The sequence below is a fragment of the Zea mays genome, chromosome 7 (assembly GCF_902167145.1).
Source record: "Zea mays cultivar B73 chromosome 7, Zm-B73-REFERENCE-NAM-5.0, whole genome shotgun sequence".
Lineage (NCBI taxonomy): Eukaryota > Viridiplantae > Streptophyta > Magnoliopsida > Poales > Poaceae > Zea > Zea mays.
In genome coordinates this window covers 149,431,902-149,455,285 of record NC_050102.1, presented here as the reverse complement: position 1 = coordinate 149,455,285, position 23,384 = coordinate 149,431,902, and the positions used below count along the sequence as shown (strand labels likewise).

Genomic DNA, 23,384 nt, shown 5'->3' with positions numbered 1-23,384 from the left:
AACAACCGAATGGGCACAACTGGCAAGACTGCGGGCTCTGTCCCTTTTTCTGCCCTGTCGCGGACGGTCCGCGCGGGGACGGCGGACGGTCCGCGCCCTGATGATCTCAGACGGTCTGCGAGGCTGCTCGGACTGTCCATTTCCTGATGCTGCGGACGGTCCGCAGTCCATGGGCGGACGGTCCGCGGCCTGATACTCATTTTTCCAATTTCTGTCCACTTTCTGATTTTGAATTCCGAATCCGAATTGGTGCTCATATATGGACATTTTGACCAATCCAAAAGTTGGTATGCATGCATATACTTATGATGTATTTGAGAAATGCAAGATTTTTGAATTAAACTATCTAGAGCAATTAGAAATGAAAAATGCACAAATAATACCAAATAAATAGCACAAAAAAACATACTTAGACCCAAGATGCAAGGCGACACATGTGTGATCAACTTCAAGTCACATTAGAGATATCGATCACATTCATTTCACTTCTTAGAGAACAAAATCTTGTTTCATCCAAAGGTTTTGTAAAAATGTCTGCTAATTGATCATCGGTGCCAATGGAATAAATAGAGATATCTCCCTTGCCAACATGATCTCTTAAGAAGTGATGCCGTATATCAATATGCTTGGTTCTTGAGTGTTGGACCGGATTGGTAGCCAATTTCACCGCACTCTCATTATCACACATGAGAGGCACATTCTTGAAAATAATTCCATAGTCCAATAAGGTTTGTTTCATCCATAATAGTTGAGCACAACAATTTCCGGCCGATATATATTCCGCCTCGGCGGTAGATAGAGCAACCGAATTTTGTTTCTTAGAAGACCATGAAACAAGAGATCTACCAAGAAATTGACAACAACCGGAGGTGCTTTTTCTATCAACTTTGCACCCCGCATAGTCCGAATCCGAATATCCAATTAATTCAAATTGAGCACCTTTGGGATACCATAGACCAATATTGGGAGTATACTTCAAATATCTTAGAATTCTTTTAGCGGCCTTCAAGTGAATCTCTCTAGGAGAAGCTTGAAATCGAGCACACATGCATACACTAAACATAACATCGGGCCTAGATGCGGTAATATAAAGCAAACTACCAATTATTGAACGATAAAGTTTTTGATCAACTATTGTACCTCCTTCATCTAAGTCTAGATGACCATTTGTTGCCATTGGAGTCTTGATAGGCTTAGCATTTTCTAAACCAAACTTCTTGAGCATGTCCCTCAAATATTTTGATTGACTTATAAAAATTCCATCTTTCAATTGTTTGATTTGAAGGCCAAGAAAGAAGCTCAATTCTCCTATCATAGACATTTCAAATTCCTTTGACATCATTTTTCCGAACTCCTCACAAAATAATTCATTAGTAGATCCAAAAATAATATCATCAACGTAGATTTGACAAACAAATAAATCTTTACCAATTCTTTTAGTGAATAGAGTAGTGTCAACCTTCCCAATTTTGAAGTCTTTGGAAAGCAAGAAATCCCTAAGCCTTTCATACCAAGCGCGTGGAGCTTGCTTAAGCCCATAGAGAGCTTTAGAAAGCTTGAACACATGGTTAGGTCTTTTGGGGTCCTCAAAACCGGGAGGTTGTTCAACATACACTAGTTCACTAATCTTACCATTTAGAAAGGCACTCTTTACATCCATTTGGTAGAGCTTGATATTGTGTGCACAAGCATAAGCAAGTAGAATCCGGATTGCTTCTAATCTTGCTACGGGAGCAAATGTCTCCCCAAAATCCAATCCTTCAATTTGAGTATATCCTTGTGCAACTAATCTTGCCTTGTTTCTTACTACCACACCATCTTCATTGTGCTTGTTGCGAAACACCCATTTTGTACCAATAACATTGTGGTTCTTTGGTCTCTCAACAAGCTCCCAAACTTCATTTCGAGCGAAGTTATTTAATTCTTCATGCATTGCATTCACCCAATCAACATCAAGTAGAGCTTCATCTACACGGTTAGGTTCCATACAAGATACAAAAGAGAAATGTTCACAAAATGAAGCTATGCGAGAGCGAGTTTGAACACCCTTACTAATATCACCCACAATTTGATCAACCGGGTGATCCTTCACAATGGAATGATGAATTCTTGATACGGTTTGATAGTTGCTTGTTGAAGCATTGGGAGGAACCGTAGGTCTTGAAGTACCTTGATCATGAGTATCCAAGGTTTCATCGAGTTGTTGGCTTTGGTGATCTTCCTCATTTATAGTTGAGGATGAAGGAATAACAACTACACTATCTTCATCATCATCTTCCTTAGGTTTTATTTCACCAATGGCCATTGTTTTCATTGCATTTATCAATTGAGTTCCCCCAACATCATCGAGATTATCACTCTCATCTTGAGACCCATTTGTTTCATCAAATTCAACATCATATGCTTCCTCAATAATACCATGAGATTTGTTGAAGACTCTATAAGCCTTACTATTTGATGAATATCCAAGAAGAAAACCCTCATCACATTTCTTCTCAAATTTAGAAAGCCGGCTTCCTTTTCTCAAAATATAACATTTGCAACCAAATACCCTAAAATATGAGATATTTGGCTTTCTACCAATGAGCAATTCATATGGAGTTTTCTTCAAGAGTTTGTGACAATATAGTCTATTTGATGAATGACAAGCGGTATTTATTGCCTCGGCCCAATAAGAATCCGATATATTATATTCCGCTAACATAGACCTTGCCATATCAATAAGAGTTCTATTCTTTCTTTCAACAATACCGTTTTGTTCTGGGGTATATTTAGAAGAGAATTCATGTTTGATACCCTTGTCATCACAATATTGATCAATCCTTGCATTTTTGAATTCCGACCCATTATCACTTCTAACCTTTTTGATGTCGAAATCAAATTGATTTTGAGCCAATATAGCAAATGACTTGAATGTTTCAAACACATTGGATTTGTCTCGTAGAAAATAAACCCAAGTAAATCTTGAATAGTCATCCACAATCACAAGACAATAAGAATTACCACCAATACTTACAAAAGATGTGGGCCCAAATAAATCCATGTGAAGTAATTCCAAAGGTCGATGAGTGGACATTTGACTTTTATTTGGATGAGTATTTGCCACTTGCTTACCGGCTTGACAAGAGCTACACAATTTGTTCTTTTCAAACTTCACATCTTTCAAGCCTCGAACTAAGTCATGCTTGGTTAACCGATTGAGTTGCTTCATCCCAACATGACCAAGTCTTCTATGCCATAACCAACCTAGTGAAGCTTTTGAAAATAAGCAAGTTGTGAGCTTTGCCTCATTAGATGAGAAATCAACAAGATAAAGATTTTCATGTCTAAAACCTTTAAATTTAAGATTGCTACCGTCAACACTAGAGATAATAACATCTTCAACTGTGAAATTGCAACAAAATCCTAAATCACATAATTGAGCTACGGAAAGTAAATTAAAATTCAAAGACTCAACCAATAGCACATTTGATATAGAATGATCATTTGAAATAGCAATTTTACCCAAACCTTTAACCTTTCCTTTACGATTATCTCCAAATGTGATACTATCATAATTTGAGCAATCTTCCTCACTCATTTGGGTAAACATCTTCATATCCCCGGTCATGTGTTGAGTACATCCACTATCCAACACCCAATGATTCCCTCCCGCCTTGTAGTTTACCTACAAAAGGAAATCAATCTCTTTTAGGTACCCAAACTTGCTTGGGTCCTTGGATGTTAGTGACCAAGGTCTTTGGCACCCAAATAGCTTTCTTTTTGTTTCCAACAATTGAAGTACCAACAAATTTAGCATGAACACCTTTTGCATTATGAGAAAGAACATAACAATGCTCAAAACAAGTGGAGGATACATGTTTGAACTTGGGACAATTTTTCTTAACATGTCCCTTTTTGTGACACTTGTGACACACTTTGTCACATTCTTTCACAAACAATGTCTTTTGCTTTACAAAAGCATTCTTTCCTTTCTTGGGAACATATCCAAGACCTTCACGGTTAAGAGAACATCGTTGACTTCCCAATATGAAATCCAACTTCTTCTTACCACCATATGCCTTTTCTAGGTCATGAGTTAGAGTATTTATTCTATCCACTAACACTTCATTCTCATCAATAATTTTTGATTCATCAAGAGCAATATTATCATTGAGAGAAATTTTGCATTTATCACAAATAGAGTTAGTGGGTAGTGGTTCACTTGTAAGACTATCAAGTAAGTCACAAGTGACTCCAACATCCTTAGTGACCACCTCAACTTCATGCACAATAGAGGATTTTTGAGCATCCGCAAGCTTCTCACAATTTTCTTTGAGATCATTGTGAGAGATCTTGAGCTCCTCAAAAGACACTTGGAGGTTTTTATACAATTCCCTCAAGGCCTTAAATTTTTCTTTTTCTTTGTGCATGTAGTCATCGGCCTCACCTAACATTCTAACAAGATCATCATATGAATAGCCATCATCATCAACATCATCGATATCATCATCATCATTTATATCATTTAAATCGGTGATGATTTTTACCTTAGCATCTCCCTTTGCCATGAGGCAATGGGGGGATGAGAAGAGTGAGGGAGCTTCCTTGATGGCAATTCCGGCATTAAGCTTGGATGAGGTGTCATCATCATCGTCATCCGAGCTATCATCCGAGTCCCATTCAACTAAGTAGGCTTTGCCATCTTTCTTCTTGTTATAGTATTTCTTTTTCTTCTTGTCACTTTCATCTTTGCCCTTCTTCTTCTTGCTTGGACAATTCATGGCAATGTGACCGGGTTCCCCACACTCAAAACATTTTCTATCATTGAAAGCATTTCTTCTAGATGTTTGACCTCTTCTAGGTTGACCTCTTTTCATCTTCATGAATTTATTGAATTTCCTTACAAATAAAGCCATGTCACCATCACTCTCACTTTCATTTTCTTCATCATTGCTATCTTCCTTTTCAATTGCCTTTGAGGCCTTGGCTTTGAGAGCAATAGATTCATTTTTCACCTTCTTTGCCAAACTTAAAGCATCGGCTTGTGACTTCTTAAATATATCTTGAGTGAGAATTTCTCCCAATACTTCGGTTGGAGAGGTTGTAGATAGATCACTCCTTACTAGCATTGTCACAATAGTCTCATATTTCTCCGGAAGTGATCTAAGGAACTTGTGTGTGAAATCCACATCCGGAACATTAAAACCAAGTCCTTTGAGTTCATTTACAATCTCATTCAATCGATTGAACATATCGGATACACTCTCATCTTCTTTCATAATAAATTGCTCAAACTTCCCTTTGCACACATATAGTTTGGCACTCTTCACAATTGTAGTTCCTTCATGAATTTCCATTAGTTTTACCCAAATCTCATGAGCGGTTGTGAGATTCTTGATACGATTGAACTCATTTATATCAAGAGCATCATAAAAGACATTCATGGCTTGATCATTTGTGAGGATATTCTCATTATCACTAACGGATGGTTCATCTTCCTTCAATACAACAAATCCATCTCTGACAATTGGCCAAATTTTTCCACCCATTGCTCTAAGATGCATTGACATTCTTATTTTCCAATAATCATAATTGTTTCCATCAAAGTGCGGTGGCTTCCCTATGTGCACATTGTTGTTACTAGCCATTTTGTCCCACTCCGGGATGATTAGATCCACAAACAATGGAGTCCTCGCCTCTGATACCACTTGTAGGATCTAGGACACCGGCTAGAGGGGGGGTGAATAGACGGTTTTGACTAAAAACAACAATACTAAGTAAATTTAATCAATACAACAAGGGGAATAAATTTACTAGTGTCAATAAGTAAACAATGTATGAAAGACAACTACGGAGATTGAATACTTGAAGAACTATAAGCAAAACACTAATCAATTGCAAGGCAATAAGTAATGCTAGAAGAAATGGACACCGAAATTTATCCCGTGGTATCGGTGATTTGCCGATCACCCCTAATCCACGTTGAGGTGGACTTCAAGCTCTTACTTGCTCCTCTATCAAGACACGACTTGATCTTTGAGCCAAGTGGACAAGAAATCACTCAATACCTCGATTCCACTAATGTCACCTTTGCCGCTCCGGCGAGGTAGGCGCGAACCCCTCACAATCAACACCGCGGCTTCTCCACAATCTTCTTGGAGAGCTCGACGGAGACAATCACCCGGGCCGTCTAGGAGGCGGCAACCTCCAAGAGTAACAAGCCAACGACGCTTGCTCGGTGTACCACCTAGTGCCTCAAGAATCACCAAATGATGCAAATGCACTAGGAACCCTCAATCTCTCACTAGAATGCAACCTCAAGCAAAGAGTGTGAGAGAGTGAGTTGGAGGATCACAAATGAGCTCAATGTGTGCAAGGAATGGCCAAGAGAGAGCTCACACACGAGCTACCCTTCTATTTATAGGCCCCCATCTAAAACCAACCGTTATGCACAAAAGAGGGCAGTTCTGCGCACGCGCGGACCGTCCGCGCCCTAGGGCCGGACGGTCCGCCGTACACCATAACGGCTATAATGACCGTTGGAACATGTCAGAGACGACTCAAAAGGAGGGTCCGGACAGTCCGCCCTTCAAGGTCGGACCGTCCGCGACCAGGCAATTTCAAACACCTGAGCCTCGGATCAAACGGAGTTAACACACGCGGACCGTCCGGCTATAAATCCCGGACCGTCCGCGACCTGAGACAGTACTGTCCGGACTGGTCTCCCGGACCGTCCGTAGTACAACTCAATAAAAACACACAGTCCCTGTCCAAAAACGAGATAGACACATGCGGACCGTCCGCCCCTCACAGGCGGACCGTCCGCCTATAATTCAGGGACTGACCCGAAGCCACCTTCCTCTGGTCAGGACTGCGGACGGTCCGGCCCTAAGGCCCGGACGGTCCGCAGTGCAATAGAACACAGTGCCAACACAAATGGTCAGACTTCGGACCCTCTGGAGGATCGCGGACGGTCCGCCCCCAAGGGCCGGACAGTCCGTGCGACCAAGACTTCTCAAATTTCAAACATGCTTTTGAATGAACTTTTAACTCACGAAATGAGAAGCGCTGTTAGTCCTCATGCAAATGCAACTACTTGATGCTCTATGAGGCACTAAGTTTTACACAGATCTAAGTCATTGACCCCTCTTAATAGTACGGCTATCTAGCCTACTAATCCGGTCAGGTATCTTCTCTAAACTCCTCAAGACCGGCAAAAGTAAAACCTATATTATACCTTTGCCTTCATCTGATCCACAACCAATGCGTATGACTCTTCAACATTTCCTGTTCTATGTGGTCCAACCCTGCATTCTTATTTCTCCAAGAATCGTTAGTCCACAAGTAGTTGTCATTAATTACCAAAACATTACTAAAGGGGCCTAGATGATTCACACTAGAGCTAGATGTCTCACCCTTATACATAAAAGCATGATTAGGGCCAGAGTGAGACTTCCTAGAGTGAATTCTCCTAATTTTGCTCTCGGGATAACCGGCAGGGTACAAAATGTAACCCTCGTTATCCTGAGGCATGGGAGCTTTGCCCTTAACAAAGTTAGACAAATTTTTAGGAGGGGCATTAAGTTTGACATTGTCTCCCCTTTGGAAGCCAATGCCATCCTTGATGCCCGGGCGTCTCCCATTATAGAGCATACTTCTAGCAAATTTAAACTTTTCATTTTCCAAGTTATGCTCCGCAATTTTAGCATCTAATAATGCTATATGATCATTTTGTTGTTTAATTAAAGCCATGTGATCATGAATAGCATTGATATCAACATGTCTACATCTAGTACAAATAGAAACATGCTCAACATTAGATGTAGAGGGTTTGCAAGATTTTAGTTCTACAACCTTAGCATGTAACATATCATTCTTAGTTCTAAGGTCGGAAATAATAGTATTGCAAACTTCAAAATTTTTAGCCTTAGCAATCAAATTTTCATTTTCTACTCTAAGGCTAGCAAGAGACTCATTCAATTCCTTAATCTTTGCAAGCAAATCATCATTATCATTTCTAAGATTGGGAATTGAATCAATACAAACATGAGAATCAACCTTAGCAATTAATCTAGCATTTTCATTTCTAAGGTTGTTAATGGTCTCATGGCAAGTGCTTAGCTCACTAGACAATTTTTCACATTTTTCTACCTCTAGAGCATAAGCGTTTTTAACCTTAACATGTTTCTTGTTTTCCTTGATTAGGAAATCCTCTTGGGAGTCCAAGAGATCATCCTTTTCATGGATAGCACTAATTAGCTCATTTAATTTTTCTTTTTGTTCCATGTTAAGGTTGGCAAAAAGGTTATGCAAATTGTCTTCCTCACCACTAGCATTATCATCACTAGAAGATTCGTATTTAGTGGAGGATTTAGATTTAACCTTCTTCTTTTTGCCGTCCTTTGCCATGAGGCACTTGTGGCCGACGTTGGGGAAGAGGAGTCCCTTGGTGACGGCGATGTTGGCGGCGTCCTCATCGTCGGAGGAGGAGTCGGTGGAGCTCTCGTCGGAGTTCCACTCCCGGCAAACATGGGCATCGTCGCCCTTCTTCTTGTAGTACTTCTTCTTTTCTCTCCTCTTTCCTTTCTTGTCGTCGCCCCTGTCACTGTCACTAGACATAGGACATTTTGCAATAAAATGACCGGGCTTACCACATTTGTAGCAAACCTTCTTGGAACGGGATTTGTAATCCTTCCCCTTCTGTTGCTTGAGGATTTGGCGAAAGCTTTTGATGATTAAGGCCATCTCCTCATTGTCGAGCTTGGAGGCGTCAATTGGTTGTCTACTCGGTGTAGACTCCTCCTTCTTCTCCTCCGTCGCCTTAAATGTCACTGGTTGTGCTTCGGACGTGGAGGGTTCATCAAGCTCGTTGATCTTCTTGGAGCCCTTGATCATACATTCAAAGCTCACAAAATTCCCGATAACTTCCTCGGGGGTCATTTGAGTATATCTAGGATTACCACGAATTAATTGAACTTGAGTGGGGTTAAGAAAAATAAGTGATCTCAAAATAACCTTAACCACCTCGTGGTCATCCCATTTCTTGCTCCCGAGGTTGCGCACTTGGTTCACCAAGGTTTTGAGTCGGTTGTACATATCTTGTGGCTCCTCCCCTTGGCGAAGACGGAAGCGACCGAGCTCCCCCTCGATCGTTTCCCGCTTGGTGATTTTGGTGAGTTCATCACCCTCGTGCGCGGTCTTGAGTAGGTCCCAAATTTCCTTTGCATTCTTCAACCCTTGCACTTTGTTGTATTCCTCCTTGCTTAAAGAGGCGAGGAGTATGGTTGTGGCTTGAGAGTTGAAGTGCTCGATTTGGGCCACTTCGTCTGTATCATAATCCTCATCCCCTACAGAAGGTACCTGTGCTCCAAACTCAACAACATTCCATATACTTTTGTGGAGTGAGGTTAGATGAAATTTCATTAAATCACTCCACCTAGCATAATCTTCGCCATCAAAAGTTGGCGGTTTGCCTAATGGAACGGAAAGCAATGGAGTATGTCTAGATGTACGGGGATAGTGTAAGGGAATCTTACTAAACTTCTTGCGCTCTTGGCGCTTAGAAGTTACGGACGGCGCATCGGAGTTGGAGGTCGATGTTGATGAAGTGTCGGTCTCGTAGTAGACCACTTTCCTCATCCTCTTGTGCTTGTCGCCTTTCCGATGCGACTTGTGAGAAGAAGATTTTTCCTTCTTCTCTTTGTGGTGAGAAGAGGAAGATCTTTTCTCCTTCCGTTTGGAGGAGTCCTTCTTCTTCTCCTTCCTCTTGGTGCGGGACTCTTCCGATGAAGTGCTCCCGTGGCTTGTAGTGGGCTTTTCGCCGGTCTCCATCTCCTTCTTGGTGTGATCTCCCGACATCACTTCGAGCGGTTAGGCTCTAATGAAGCACCGGGCTCTGATACCAATTGAAAGTCGCCTAGAGGGGGGGGGTGAATAGGGCGAAACTGAAATTCTCAAAAACAATCACAACTACAAGCCGAGTTAGCGTTGGAAATATAATCGAGTCCGCGAGAGAGGGCGCAAAACAAATCGCAAGCAAATAATGAGGTAAGACACGCGGATTTGTTTTACCGAGGTTCGGTTCTCTCAAACCTACTCCCCGTTGAGGAGGCCACAAAGGCCGGGTCTCTTTCAACCCTTCCCTCTCTCAAACGGTCCCTCGGACCGAGTGAGCTTCTCTTCTCAAATCACTTGGGAATCAAAACTTCCCGCAAGGACCACCACACAATTGGTGTCTCTTGCCTCAATTACAAGTGAGTGTTTGATCACAAGAAATAATGCGAAAGAAAAGAAGCGATGCAAGCGCAAGAGCTCAAATGAACACTATAAATCACTCTCTCTAGTCACTAGGGCTTTGAATGAAGTTGGGAGAGGATTTGATCTCTTTTGGTGTGCCTTGCAATGAAAGCTAGCTCTTGTAAGGTGGTTGGAAGATGAGAACTTGGATGCAATGAATGGTGGGGTGGTTGGGGTATTTATAGCCCCAACCACCAACTTGACCGTTGGTGGAGGCCGTCTGTTTGATGGCGCACCGGACAGTCCGGTGCACACCGGACATGTCCGGTGCCCCCGCCACGTCATCAGTGCCGTTGGAAATTGACCGTTGGAGTTCTGACTTCTGGGCCCGCCTTGATGTCCGGTGGCGCACCGGACATGCACTGTTCACTGTCCGGTGCGCCGGCATGGGCGATTCTGACTTCTGCGCGCGCTGCGCGCGCATTAAATGCCGTCGCAGGTAGCCGTTGGCGTGAAGTAGCCGTTGCTCCGAGGATGCACCGGACAGTCCGGTGTACACCGGACAGTCCGGTGAATTTTAGCGGAGCAGCTGAAGTGAAAACCCGAGGCTGGCGAGTTCAGGAGGCCGCCCTTCCTTGGAGCACCGGACATGTCCGGTGTGCACCGGACAGTCCGGTGAATTATAGCGGAGTGGTCTCCGGAAATTCCCGAAGGCGAGTAGTTCGGAGTTGGAGTCCCCTGGTGCACCGGACATGTCCGGTGGCACACCGGACAGTCCGGTGCGCCAGACCAGAGGAGCCTTCTGTTGCTCCTTTGCTCTTGTGTTGAACCCAACACTTGGTCTTTTTATTGGCTAAGTGTGAACATTTTGCACCTGTATAACTTATTCACTAGAGCAAACTAGTTAGTCCAATATTTGTGTTGGGCAATTCAACCACCAAAATTATATAGGAACTAGGTGTAAGCCTAATTCCCTTTCACTTGGACCGAGTTGTGAGATATATCCCCTCTGGATCGCCTGCCTAGGAAGCGGAACTCTCCGTAACCACCGGCCGTGGTGCGCGGATTACCTACGCCCGATTCCCTAGGATCTCTGGATAAGAGGGGGGAATACTCTCTCGTGCCTACCCTCTGAACCCACCCCCACGACCGCCTTGTAACACCAGCTGGAGCCATTGACGGTCGCAAACGTTAGCTCACTGGACCGGAGTACGGGCTGCACATCGTCGTCAGCTTCTCTGGTGACTGCCCTCTCTGTTGATTGGGTGGGTCGTCGGTGGAGGGTGCTCGCGATCCCAGTGATTGAAGCCGTGCGGGGTATCGGGCTTTGCGAAGAAGACCTCGGAAATACCCCCATCGACGATGAACTCCGCTGTGAACCAATCTCCACCGCGCCCAGGACAGGCTGTCACCAGATTCATGGTATGGACTATCCCCTGTAGATCCGCCTTCATCAAGCATTGCATCACGTCATAGTACATAGGATGGGTTGCGTCTGGGCCAGCGGACCGCTCAACGATCTCCAATGGAGATCGCCGTTCGTTGTCTGTCGGGAGGTAGGTGATGAGCTCGTGGCCCTCGGATTCTAGGGTGACAGTGAAGATTTGGCCTAGGGTACGGCTCGGCCAGGATGTATGGTTGGCCGTCGATCTTGCGATACACGATGGGGATCAAATCCAGGTTGATGGTTGTGGGAGGGATGTAGATCGTGATCGTCCGTCCGTCAATCGGCGATCGGAGTCGGGTCTTGGCCTCATTAAATCCGAAGCATAGGATCGGAATTGGATGGTTTGGGATCCATGCCAATTCTATTGTAGCAAGATGTAATCCTGGTCGTTCAGATGGGATCTGACGGCTTTAGTAGGTAGATACCCCTTCGCGTGGCAACATCTCAAAAGAGTCCCTCTGTTTATCAAGAATAAACTCGCGGTCCTACAGTAGTGGGCGCCTGGGTCTTGGAAACATTTACACAAAGACCCCTGCACTTTCTAATATTAGTATGCCCAGTCCAGTAAATAGGAAATCCAGAAAAGGAATTAGAAATCTATTTTTTTAATGGTTAGAGTTTGTTTAATTCATATAAAATTCATATGAACTTCGAATTGACCCATTCCAATTTCTATAATTTCATAATATTATTGTTTATAACACAGTATCTCTGTTTTGACATGAAAACAGTAAGAAAATTAATCTCTCATTTAATACTATTTCAAGCACATAAAACCATTAGAAATTCATAATTTAAAATATATAACTTCAAATTGATTCATTCCAGTGGCATTTATTTTGTTTAAATATTGTTTATCACCTAGTACCTTTATCTAACCATGAAACTTGATTTAAAATTATTCCCATGAATTACTCTATTCTAGGTACTTAATAACTACATAAAATCATAACTCCTTAACCACGACTCTGATCTTAGTAGTTCTCGTTCCCATGATCTCGTAACTTCGCGTAGATCTTTATTATTCAGTTTGTTCTTATGTTTAGTGTGATGTTAATTTTATCTATGACATGTTTGTTTGTATTGCTATGACTAGCGCGAGGACACGTGTCAGCTGAAAAGCAAGTTGGTACCTGGAATCTCAAGTGCCAGGCAAGTTGTGCCCTTGATTCACTTTTGTTACCCAATAATGTTCTTTATAATCATTTACCATGCATAGGCTTAATTTCGATGGGACCCAATAGGTCACCCTAGATTGTTTATCTCATTACCTTGTTTACCCCTGAATCACATGGGTAGTTTTTGCTATTGCTTTATATGGTTTTGGGATAATCATTTATTATATCCATGTTCCAGTTATTTTGTTATTCTATTTATGTTCATGTCAAGATCATTATATTATTGTTAATTGGAACATAGAGCTTAACTTGAGAAACACGTGCCACCACAAGGGAGGAATGGGACCTCTTGGCTAACTAATTAGGAAAGCTAGTGGAAGACTACCTTACCCGAAAGGGGCAAGGGCAGTAGGGGAGTTGCATGCAAGGAGGTTCTCGGGTTGATTTTGCTGCGATGGCGGTCAGACGGGGGATTCTTGCAAGTGCTCTTCCCATAAACTGTAGCGGGTTTTCAGAAGCTAGTGGAACTTTGTAAAGGCCTCATAGTGGATCCCTAGCCATTCACCTCGGTAGTGTCTAAGGGCCTAGCTAACCCCGGCGACATGGGAAACATGACTGGTGGGTAAAGGGTACAACCTCTGCAGAGTGTAAAACTGGTATACTAGCCGAGCTCACGGTCATGAGCGGCTCAGGACTCTCCGATGATTAAATTATGGAACCTAAACTCAATTTGTCATTTGCATTTGCATGGGATTTGTTATTAATTTTGTTTTATTATTTTATTATGGTTTGGTATTCACTTACACTTAGTATCTGCTAATAAAATTTTGACCAACTTATAAAAGCAATGCCCAGCTTTAACCCCTGTCATTGATTAGCCTTACACATCACATGAACTCTCACCTTTGTGAGTTCATGTCACATTATTCCCCACAACTTGTTGAGCGATGAACATGTGTGAGCTCACCCTTGCTGTCTCACACCCCCCCACAGGAGAAGAGCAGGTGGTTCAGGAGGAGCCACAAGGCGAGGAGTTCGATCTGATCTAGGTGGCGTCTCTCAGTTGACATTGGCGCCGACGATCCTTAGTTCGTTTTATATTTATAATTTATTTTGTAAGACTTCCGCTATGTAATAAGTACTCTGATTATTGTGACATTTATCTCTATGCACTCTGTTATTATATATGTTGTCTTCTTGGCGCATGTATGAGATGCACCTGGCTTTGTCCCTTAAAGCCGGGTGTGACAACAGCCCGGTGCTCCTCGCACTGACAGTCCGCAGGCAACACTTATTTCTCCTCTTGGACTCCACTTGATCTTCATAATGTCTTCTTTTGAGGTGTTGCTTTCCTTAATGTCTTGATCCAAGTTACTTTAGCATCCTGTGAACTACAAACACAAAACACTAGCAAACACATTAGTCCACAGGTTATGTTGATCATCAAACACCAAAATCTATTAGGCCAAATGGCTCGGGATCCATTTTCCTTACAGGGACAACACGGCGTATAACTTTATATGAAATTATATTTATATCCTTAAATTCTATACATATCATCTACAGAGATTGTTGATTGTGTTTTTGTCTTTTTCACTTGGTGGCGTTTTGCGAACGTCTGAGCTTCCCTTTGTCCCATCGGTTACACGCTTCGACTTTCGAGCGTTCTAGCGTACTTCGTCCAAGATACAACGACGAAATTGTCACATTCTTCTCATACCCACATGTGTCATTAAGATAAAGCTTACTTCATTGTTCTTCAAACAAACTAAAAAAAATAGATAAAATTTATTATTTTTGGGACCTTTGGCAAAGGCAGACCTCTAACACTAAGGTGATCTCCAGCAACTTATCCATCATCATCTTTTATTTCAAACTACATTGTGTAAACAGTGTAGTCTACAGGATACAACACTTTTTGCACGACCATATACACGATCTGATGCCTACAACCTAACAACGCCTAGTGATGGTGACGAGGCCTCTACACTAGGATGAGACATTGTGGTTTGTGACGAGGCCCGTGCACTGGAGTGAGACATTATTATTTTGTGCCAGGGTTGGATTTGGGTAGAAGGCCACTAGGGCAGTGACCCTAGGCCCCAAATCTTATAGGCCTCTCCATGCCTTTCAAAAAAAACAAAAATAAAACAAAAAACTGAAGTAGACCAACACCTTGGCGTTCAATCCAAACAAAAACAAAAAGTTCAATATCCTATACATGATAATACGAAGAGATCGTGGGAGCCCTCGATTATTTAGTCGTCCTACTTAGAGATGTCAATGGGGAATTTCCCATCGGGTTATAGCATACCAGACCCATCCCCATCATGTTTGATCCATCCCCATACCCATCCCCGTATCCATTATGGATGCAAAACTCATCCCATACCCATCCCCATTCGGGTTTCGGGTCCCCAATGGGTCCCCATCCCCAATTAAGGGATAACTAGGTACTAACAGCTAGCACAAACTATCCAGATTTTATACATCACCACATCGAAAAGCACTCATCTATGAACCATGATCCATTCATCCATCCATCAGAAAAGAAATCACTACTTCTGGACCAATAGAAGAAATGGAGAAATGGAGTCTGGTCACCATTCGAGTTCGTTGGCGCCTGAGAATCCATGGTCGTCACCGTCATCCTAGGCTCCTAGCAGCCGGCGGTGCTCCTCGTCGCTGGTGAAGTCGCCAGTGTGCAGTGCCAGCGCAGCTGTCTAGGCATGCGACGACTGGCCGGCTGGACAGGGCATAACGTATGACTGGTTATTTTAGGGTTTTGCTTTTTTGCTAGTCTACTAGTTGCCTTACTGTGTTGCCTTATTGGGCTAGGATCTGGGTCTGGTGCGCTGTCGTGTTAGGCTTAGTGGTCGGCCTGGCCTCAACTCATTCATACAAACATGACAGATGTACACTACCCATGTGTAATCGGGTTCGGATTATTACTTCCCAAACCCATACCCGTTTACATAATGGGTGGAGATTTTGTCCCACATCCATACCCATGGGGACAATTTTTGTCCCATACCCGTACCCTAATAGGGAAATTCCCCACGGGTTAGCGGGTATCAGGTCCCCATTGACATCTCTAGTCCTACTTGTGATTTTATCGTTTTTTCATGTCGCGAACGCCTTCTACTAGAGTCTAGAAATTAGAGCCCAACACAATTTACAATTTTATGTCTGAACGACTGAGCAATTGGTAATTTATGTATTGAGAATAAATTATTGCATGATGTTCATATCAACAACATCATTGATGAATTTTGTATCAAGAAATGTTAACACCATCATTAATGACTTTTGTATCAAGAAATGTTAGAAGAAACTTTTAAGACATTGATCAAATGATTTGATACCTTTTTAATATCATGTTAGTTTATGTTGATAAAATGTGTACATTAAGTAAAAGTATATTTATTCAGAAGAGGTCTCGATCTTTGAGTTTGTCCTAGGTCTCTAAAATGTCAGCTCTAGTCCTAGGTTTGTCGCTTGGATGATGACGACCAGGATACATGGTTGTTGGCGATTAAGATGAAGTAGCCAAAAGTTCGGTTCTACCATGAGAATGTCAGCGGAAGACCGACAAAAGGGGACTCGTACGACGAGCGGACGGGACAATACGCGATGATAGAAATACGGCTACGCACGACCATACGAGGAGCTACATAGAAATCATACTACAAAGGCCACCAGCAAGCCCCTCCAAGCGGGAGGCAAAACCCCTGAATTCAAGTCTCTGTTGTAAGGTCAAACTCTTGAACTTTAAAAGGAAAGGCCCGCTCTTTTCTAAACACACATGCAGACTGGTTGTAACACGTTCCAAAGCAATATTACGATCAATAGTACACTAAGACTATGGTGCATTGGGTGAAATATATAGATTAAAATAATAAAATTTATGTATGTCTATGATAAAAAATAGATTATAATTTTTTTCCTATAACAGTATAACACATATTTGTAGATAAGTTATCGTGATATTATATATTTTTGTGCCAACACATGGACAGCCCTTGTCCCGTTTTGCCTGCACCTGATTGGCTGGGCCATCCCTCCCGCGGATCGCCTTGATGTAATCCATCTCAGCCGTCGAAAATCCTTCCGGATCTTATCGCTTTTCCTCACACTCGGATCGACGGGCCCACCACATCTCCCCGTCCAGGCGTCCACGCCATTTTAAATACATCCCGTTTCGGGGTTGCCGTCATCACAATTCACAGCGCTCAAGTTCTCGCGCCCAGAGCCAAATTTTTCTCCACTCAATCACTGCAGCCATGGACGCCAGCGGAGCCGGTAGCAAGGCGAAGAAGGGGGCGGCTGGGCGCAAGGCTGGCGGCCCCAGGAAGAAGTCGGTGTCGCGGTCCGTCAAGGCCGGGCTGCAGTTCCCCGTCGGCCGGATCGGGCGCTACCTCAAGAAGGGCCGGTACGCGCAGCGCGTGGGCACCGGCGCCCCCGTCTATCTCGCCGCCGTGCTTGAGTACCTCGCCGCCGAGGTGCTGGAGCTGGCCGGCAACGCGGCGAAGGACAACAAGAAGACGCGCATCGTCCCGCGCCACGTGCTCCTGGCGATCCGCAACGACGTTGAGCTCGGCAAGCTGCTGGCTGGCGTCACCATCGCGCACGGCGGTGTCCTCCCCAACATCAACCCGGTTCTCCTGCCCAAGAAGGTGGCGGAGAAGGCGTCTAGCGGCGGCAGCAAGGAGAGCAAGTCCCCTAAGAAGGCCGCCAAGTCCCCAAAGAAGGCAGCCAAGTCCCCGAAGAAGGCTTAGAAATTAGTCACTCCACTAGCGCTCTGCTGTAGCATGTTCGTGTTTAGATCTGTGGATGTTATGTGTTCCGGCCTAATTTCCTCTTTGCCTTGTGGCTTCTGATATGTTCATCGGCATGTTTGCCGTGTTGTGTTTCCTTGTTCTGATTTTGCAATTCATCATCTTGTTGAATGAACTTACTATCGGGAAATGAAGCATAATAACGATGCAAAATGATTGTTCTGAAGTCGATGTTTGCTAACCCAGACCCTGACAAATGTAAATTAGCTCACATTGCCCAGCTGTCTCATCCTCATCGATCTATCAGTCGGCAGCCAAGGCGCCTCGTTCTTCACTTCTTCACAGATTGGGCCAAGTTCAAGAAAATATCCAAGTTCAAACAGCAGGTCAAAAGGAGTACATGAGAGAGTACCCCTTTGATTTTTTGTGACCATAAGATATGAGCTTTTATCACGCAGTAAGAGCGCGTTTGGTTAGAGAGTCAACTAGAATGAACAACTCCATTTCAGTTTTTCAGAATGAAACTGTTTTTAGCAAACAAAACAAAACCGTTTCATTTTTTGTTTGATTGAAGAGTAGAATAGTGTAGGACCGCTCCATTTTCTGTTTAGTTGCAGAGCCAAATAAGTGTAGAGGATAGGAGAGGGAGAGTGCTCGTGTTCAAGAGAGTGGTTGTATACGGTCGTTTTTATGGAGCGATAACATTTCAATTATTTATGGTAAATTTTTATATGAAGACTCTATGAGTCATTCAGGTCCTCTTTTATTGGAAACCAAACATTCAAAAATAGGAATAAAGCCACTCCATCTTTCTTCACTCAACCAAACATACCCTAATAGCAGGGAGCAGGGTTAAGGGCCACAACATCTAGCATGAGTCCACTCGGGAAAAAGGACATAATGCACGTACGACAAAGAACACAATGTTAAAAGAGTGCTGATGACAACAATGTGTGGTAATGGATCACAATCTAAATGTTTCTTCATAATTTATTTAAGTCATTAACTAATTTTAGTTTAAAAATAAATAAAGATAGAGTCGAACTTAATTTGATCTGATCCTTAAATTTTATAGCGTAAAATTTAGATCCCATTAATATTTCTAGCTGCACCATTTGCCCCTCCACCGATGTGACAAACAAATTGACAAAGCCATGCTGGCTCATGTTTCTCTTGCCAAATCCACGTATTACCTGATTTCAGCACCATCATCTGAACACACCATGCCAGCTAGGAGATCTGTAGTCTGAGTTATATGATTGTTTTTACTTATCAGCTTCTTAATTGATTGCAAATTTGCATAAGAACATTCAGTATATATGAAAAATGATATTGTGGCAGCTCTGAGGTTTCAGTTGCAGCTAGACGGTGCTAGTAACAATACATGAGATAAGTGAAAGGGCCTCTAGTGTAATGGTTAAAACTTCCGAGTAACCCCTCTAGGTCTTCGATTCGATTCCCTCGAGGACGAATTTCTAACATGGTTAAAAAAATCCACTTGTTGTGCTTTGCCTGCTCCTGGGTTACATGGTGACAGCCTGCTAGTAATGGGCACTAGGGTTCAAGGATTTTCTTGACAGAAACCATGTTTCGGTCTTTTTTTAATATAATATTGGAAGGACAGTCTTTCTCTTTCCGACCGAGTTTAACAATACACGAGAGATGAGACTACAATGACATTGCATTCTCGTTTTCCTTTGACCACACTATATACGAGTCTATGAGACCACCTGCAATAATTGACAGCAGCACTGAATTTTGATTACTTATTTTCTAATAACATGGAAAAATGCAACAGCAGAAACCTGCGTGTATGTGTCTGTATTTGACCTTCTCCCCCATGTACACACTTCTGCATATTTCTGATTCTATAGTAAACTGGCCATCCAACAATACACACCGATGTAGAGATCCCTTATGGAGCACCATTCCTGTCTGCATCAAAAGTTAACTACCATCAGGATTTTTCCCGCGCCTCCCTGTCAAGGCAATTCATAGATTAGTTGTTGCATAGAAAAGAATAACTTCATGTCATCGAGAAATAAACCATATATCAAACATCATATCACTTGTCCTAGATATTTTCCCCCCTTTTACGAGAATCATTCACCGAAGCCACCTCCTACTCTACAGTTACTATGGCAGGTTTGAGTTAAGTATCGTATCCAGGCATAGGAGAGTGTTTTACCATTAGAGCCTCTGTTCCAGAGAACCTCAGAGTCAATTGTGCTCAGATGTTTATCATCAAGCCTCTTCCATGTCTTGATGGACTTGACTCCTCGCCATTCACCGCTGTCTGTTTTCTCAAGTTGCACAGACAGTACCCTCGCTCTTCTTGACCACCCAGCTTTCCCATAGGCATGGTAACCAAATCCACCAGCATAGCAGAGCTGAATACCACTGAGCTTCCCACAGAAGTCATTAATGTGATCATGTCCCACAAAGGCAGCTCTCACATCTCCAGCCTCCACCATGGAGGCAAAGAACCCAGAGTTAATTGATGCTGAGCTGATACCCTCCTGCTTTACTCCTGTGAAATTGGATGCCGTAAAACTGCTGAACTCTGGTAGTGGAATGTGGAAAAATACAAGGCCAGGTGCTGGTTCCTTCTGTTTCGGGTTCTTATTCATATACTTTGCCTGCATTTTCAAGAACAATTGTAGTCGATAACATAGAACAATGATGATCTTCTGTACACAAATGAGTGTCAATGCATTCTTGGTAGTTTAATCCGGCATTTTTGGTATGATCACTTTTGTGAACTATAGCATTACCAACAATATATACATTTGTTTCAGCAAGCCATGTCCCTGACTTAAGATTTCAGAAGGGTCAAATATAGCATTTTGCAGAGTTAAGCTTGGTACAGCTGATAACTTAGTGTACAATTGCTAATCCCATCAACCCATGGTTTTAGGAACCTTCTAAGTATGCTCGTTGAAACCAATGCACCATTTAATTTAGCACTATGATATTGTTTCTATAATGGTAGTAGATGGCTCACAAGTGAAGAAAAATAATCTCCAAACAATAATCCTGATTTGTTTGAGCTTGTTGTATCAGGCAAAAAGGAAAAGCATAGTGCAATGGGCTAAGATGAACACGTTTCCCAAAAGAATGTCAGTAACTTGTTAACCTGTAGACTTGAAGATGTTTGTTGGAACCAGACTTGCTGTGAAGCCTTGATCCAACCATAACCATTGATTGACGGCACAGTGGAATAGTCACCGCTGTCCAGGAAATACAGGTTGAGCACTGATTTTTCATCCATGGATGTCCCTTCAACCCCGGAAACTTCCAAATTGTAATTTCCGTAACCATCAATTTCAATTCCTTCCGGATTGAAGCTTGCAAGGGTGTTTTTCATGCCCACAAGGTGACGCATCACACCCTCACGCGATAGCGTACCCTCTTGGTCATGGTTCCCGATCACAGCAGCCCAAGGCAGTTTCATGTCAATGGCTGGAGCAATTGCTGCATCCATAGACTTGGCTGCATCAGTTGAATCAGCACCATAGATGTTATCACCTGCACAATAAAACTGTCATAATTTAATACCCTAAACATGGCCTATATATTATGACCGTCACTGTTGTGCGTGGTTTAGGAAGAATAACTTTGCTACAATACAAAAGCAACCGCTTCGCTAAATTTAGAGTATGTTCTCCCAACACCCAGGCTTGCAAAAGCTGGGGCTTTGGAAAGATCAGCCATAATTGCCCGTGAAACAAAACGACGAAACATGACAGTGACCTAGACATATAATCGCAAAAGCAGCTACATCTGTACTGCCCTCTGATGCATCACCTCCATTCAGTGCTCATTGCAGTCATGGACGCATCCATCACCGTGCCAGTTGCCCAACGTCGTCATCCAAGGCCAATCAACAACTGGGACCTCATCGACTCGTCATGGCACGCAGCACGCTAGCCGTCGCCGGGGCCCCTTTGATTCGGAATTCCTCAAGCCAGTCCGAAGCACACAAGCTCCAGTAGGCCACTTGCGGCTGCCGCTTGCATTGTGAAACCCGTGACATCCTTCTTGAACTAGTCATCAAAGCGGCTGAAGCTACACTTCTCTACAGAGATTCTTTTTCCAGAACGGGATGTCAACCACGATCCTTAACAACTTCAGTGCATCAAAGATCTCTCTCATCACCATCGCGCACACGGCACAATCTGACTGATTAATATTTCCACTTATTCTACCGAACTGAACGACAACGGCAACCTATCTACCAGCAGTCCATCACTACCGGTACGGGTTCGGATGAAAATCGACAAATAAGTTGTGGACGGGCCGGGTCGGATAAGTGCGACCGACCTGTGAAGACGACGAGGTCGGGGTCCTCGGCGCGGAAGACGCGGTAGAGGAAGGCGGTGGTGTTGAGGTCGGTGCAGCCGGCCACCTGGGAAGGGAGCACGTCCTCGCAGGCCGTGCTCCGGCCGTCCGCGTAGTGCATGTCCGCCACCTGCACCACCTTGAACGTCCCGCTCTCCCGCCGGAACCGCAGCTTACCGGACACCCCCTGCTTCTCCTTCCCCGAGGCGGCGGCATCGGCCACGGCGAACAGGAGAAGCGGCGGGAGGAGCAGCAGCAGGCAGGCGGTGCGGCGGCCGCGTCCGAGGCCGCAGCCGCCCATGCTGACGCTGGCGCAGTGCGGCGTGCAGCGAGAAGAGAATGAATCTGGGGACTGCCTCTGCCACCCGGGCCGGGCTGAGGAAGGTTGGTCGTTGGTTAGTTTATAGGAGGCGGGCTTGGACGGTTCCGATTTTTCTATTGGGATGGGTCGACGAGTGTCAGCCACGCCGCGTCGGTTTGTTCTTGGCGGGCGGCTGGAAGATCACCGAGTCTGATTGAATGCACGGAGGAGCGAGGCAGCGAGCGGCGTCGGCACGGCACGGCACATGGACCGGTGGGCGTGGGCGTGGGCGTGGGCGTGATTTGGGTTTTCCGATGGATCAGAGACGCGGCCCAAACCTAACGGCGAGGTATTTTCCGAACCATTTGACACGGAAGGTCTATCTCTGTCACTACCAGGCAGCTAGCTCGTCGTGGAGGCGGAGTACAGCCGAGGTGCCGCCGCCGATACGGACCTTATGGGTGAGACACAGAGACTGGTCCAACCAGTCTGCGGTACTTGGTTAAGAATAACTCCAAAAGAAGTCTTAAACTAACTGTTGACGCCTTTTCGGAGCGCCAAACACTCAACAAGAACCGTGGCGGTGCCCTCTGCACAGGGGCGGACGGTCCGCGCGCAGGGGCCGGACGGTCCGCGGCCTGGTGCGAGGCGCGGTGGTGCTCTCTGCGCAAGGGCGGACTGTCCGCGGCCTAGGGCCGGACGGTCCGCGGCCTGGTGCGCGGCTAGGGCTCCTGCCTGACGGCCGGACGGTCCGCGCGTACGCAGGGGCGGCGGAAGATCGCCGACGGCGCCTGGATCTCGCTCCCGGGAGGGACCCCGTCGGGGAGTAGAGATCCTAGGTGGTGTCTAGGCTCGGGCCGGCCGACCTAGACTCCTCTAATCGACGTAGAGTCGAGGAGAGGCGGAGAATTTGAGGATTGGAAGACTAAACCTAAACTAGACTAGAACTACTCCTAAGATAAAATGTAAATTGTATTGATTGAAGGTTCGATTCGTCGTCTCAAATCGGTCGTAGACCTCTCTATTTATAGAGGAGGAGGGCTGGACCCGTTACAAACAAATTTTCGAGTGAATCCCGCGAATTTAGCTAACAACCGTAGCACAAAACTCGAAACTCTAAACTGCTCTGCGTACGCGCGGACCGTCCGGCCCCCAGGCGCGGACCGTCCGGCCTCAGGGCC

General features: G+C 44.3%; 2 protein-coding genes across 5 annotated transcripts; one reads left to right on the top strand and one right to left on the bottom strand.

The window, feature by feature from the left end:
- Window positions 1–16,998: 16,998 nt before the first annotated feature.
- LOC100501512 (Histone H2A) lies at window positions 16,999–17,774 on the top strand. Its single transcript, NM_001196214.2, has one exon. The coding sequence runs from the start codon at window positions 17,067–17,069 to the stop codon at window positions 17,559–17,561; it is 495 nt and encodes a 164-aa protein (NP_001183143.1). The 5' UTR covers window positions 16,999–17,066; the 3' UTR covers window positions 17,562–17,774.
- Window positions 17,775–18,881: 1,107 nt separating this feature from the next.
- LOC100284811 (uncharacterized) lies at window positions 18,882–22,538 on the bottom strand. Of its 4 annotated transcripts, none has more exons than XR_555453.4 (5): window positions 21,885–22,538; window positions 20,698–21,089; window positions 19,750–20,200; window positions 19,367–19,540; window positions 18,882–19,291 (listed from the first exon to the last, which is right to left on the bottom strand). XR_555453.4 is itself a non-coding variant. In NM_001357708.1 (4 exons), the coding sequence occupies exons 1-4, from the start codon at window positions 22,201–22,203 to the stop codon at window positions 19,509–19,511; spliced, it is 1,194 nt and encodes a 397-aa protein (NP_001344637.1). In that variant the 5' UTR covers window positions 22,204–22,279; the 3' UTR covers window positions 19,135–19,508. The 4 variants fall into 4 exon arrangements, 2 of the variants coding, with proteins under 2 accessions (NP_001344637.1, NP_001151178.1); XR_004851237.1 differs by having other exon boundaries at window positions 19,122–19,291; window positions 19,367–19,496; NM_001357708.1 differs by having other exon boundaries at window positions 19,135–19,540; window positions 21,885–22,279.
- Between the last annotated feature and the right edge of the window lie 846 nt (window positions 22,539–23,384).

Bases quoted from the DNA above. Each gene is read 5' to 3' on its own strand.
- LOC100501512 (NM_001196214.2), top strand. From the start codon at position 17,067: ATGGACGCCAGCGGAGCCGGTAGCAAGGCGAAGAAGGGGGCGGCTGGG.
- LOC100284811 (NM_001357708.1), bottom strand. From the start codon at position 22,203: ATGGGCGGCTGCGGCCTCGGACGCGGCCGCCGCACCGCCTGCCTGCTG. The intron at 21,090-21,884 runs GTCGGTCGCACT...TTTATTGTGCAG, and splicing joins CGACCTCGTCGTCTTCACAG to GTGATAACATCTATGGTGCT. The intron at 20,201-20,697 runs GTTAACAAGTTA...TTGAAAATGCAG, and splicing joins AAACATCTTCAAGTCTACAG to GCAAAGTATATGAATAAGAA.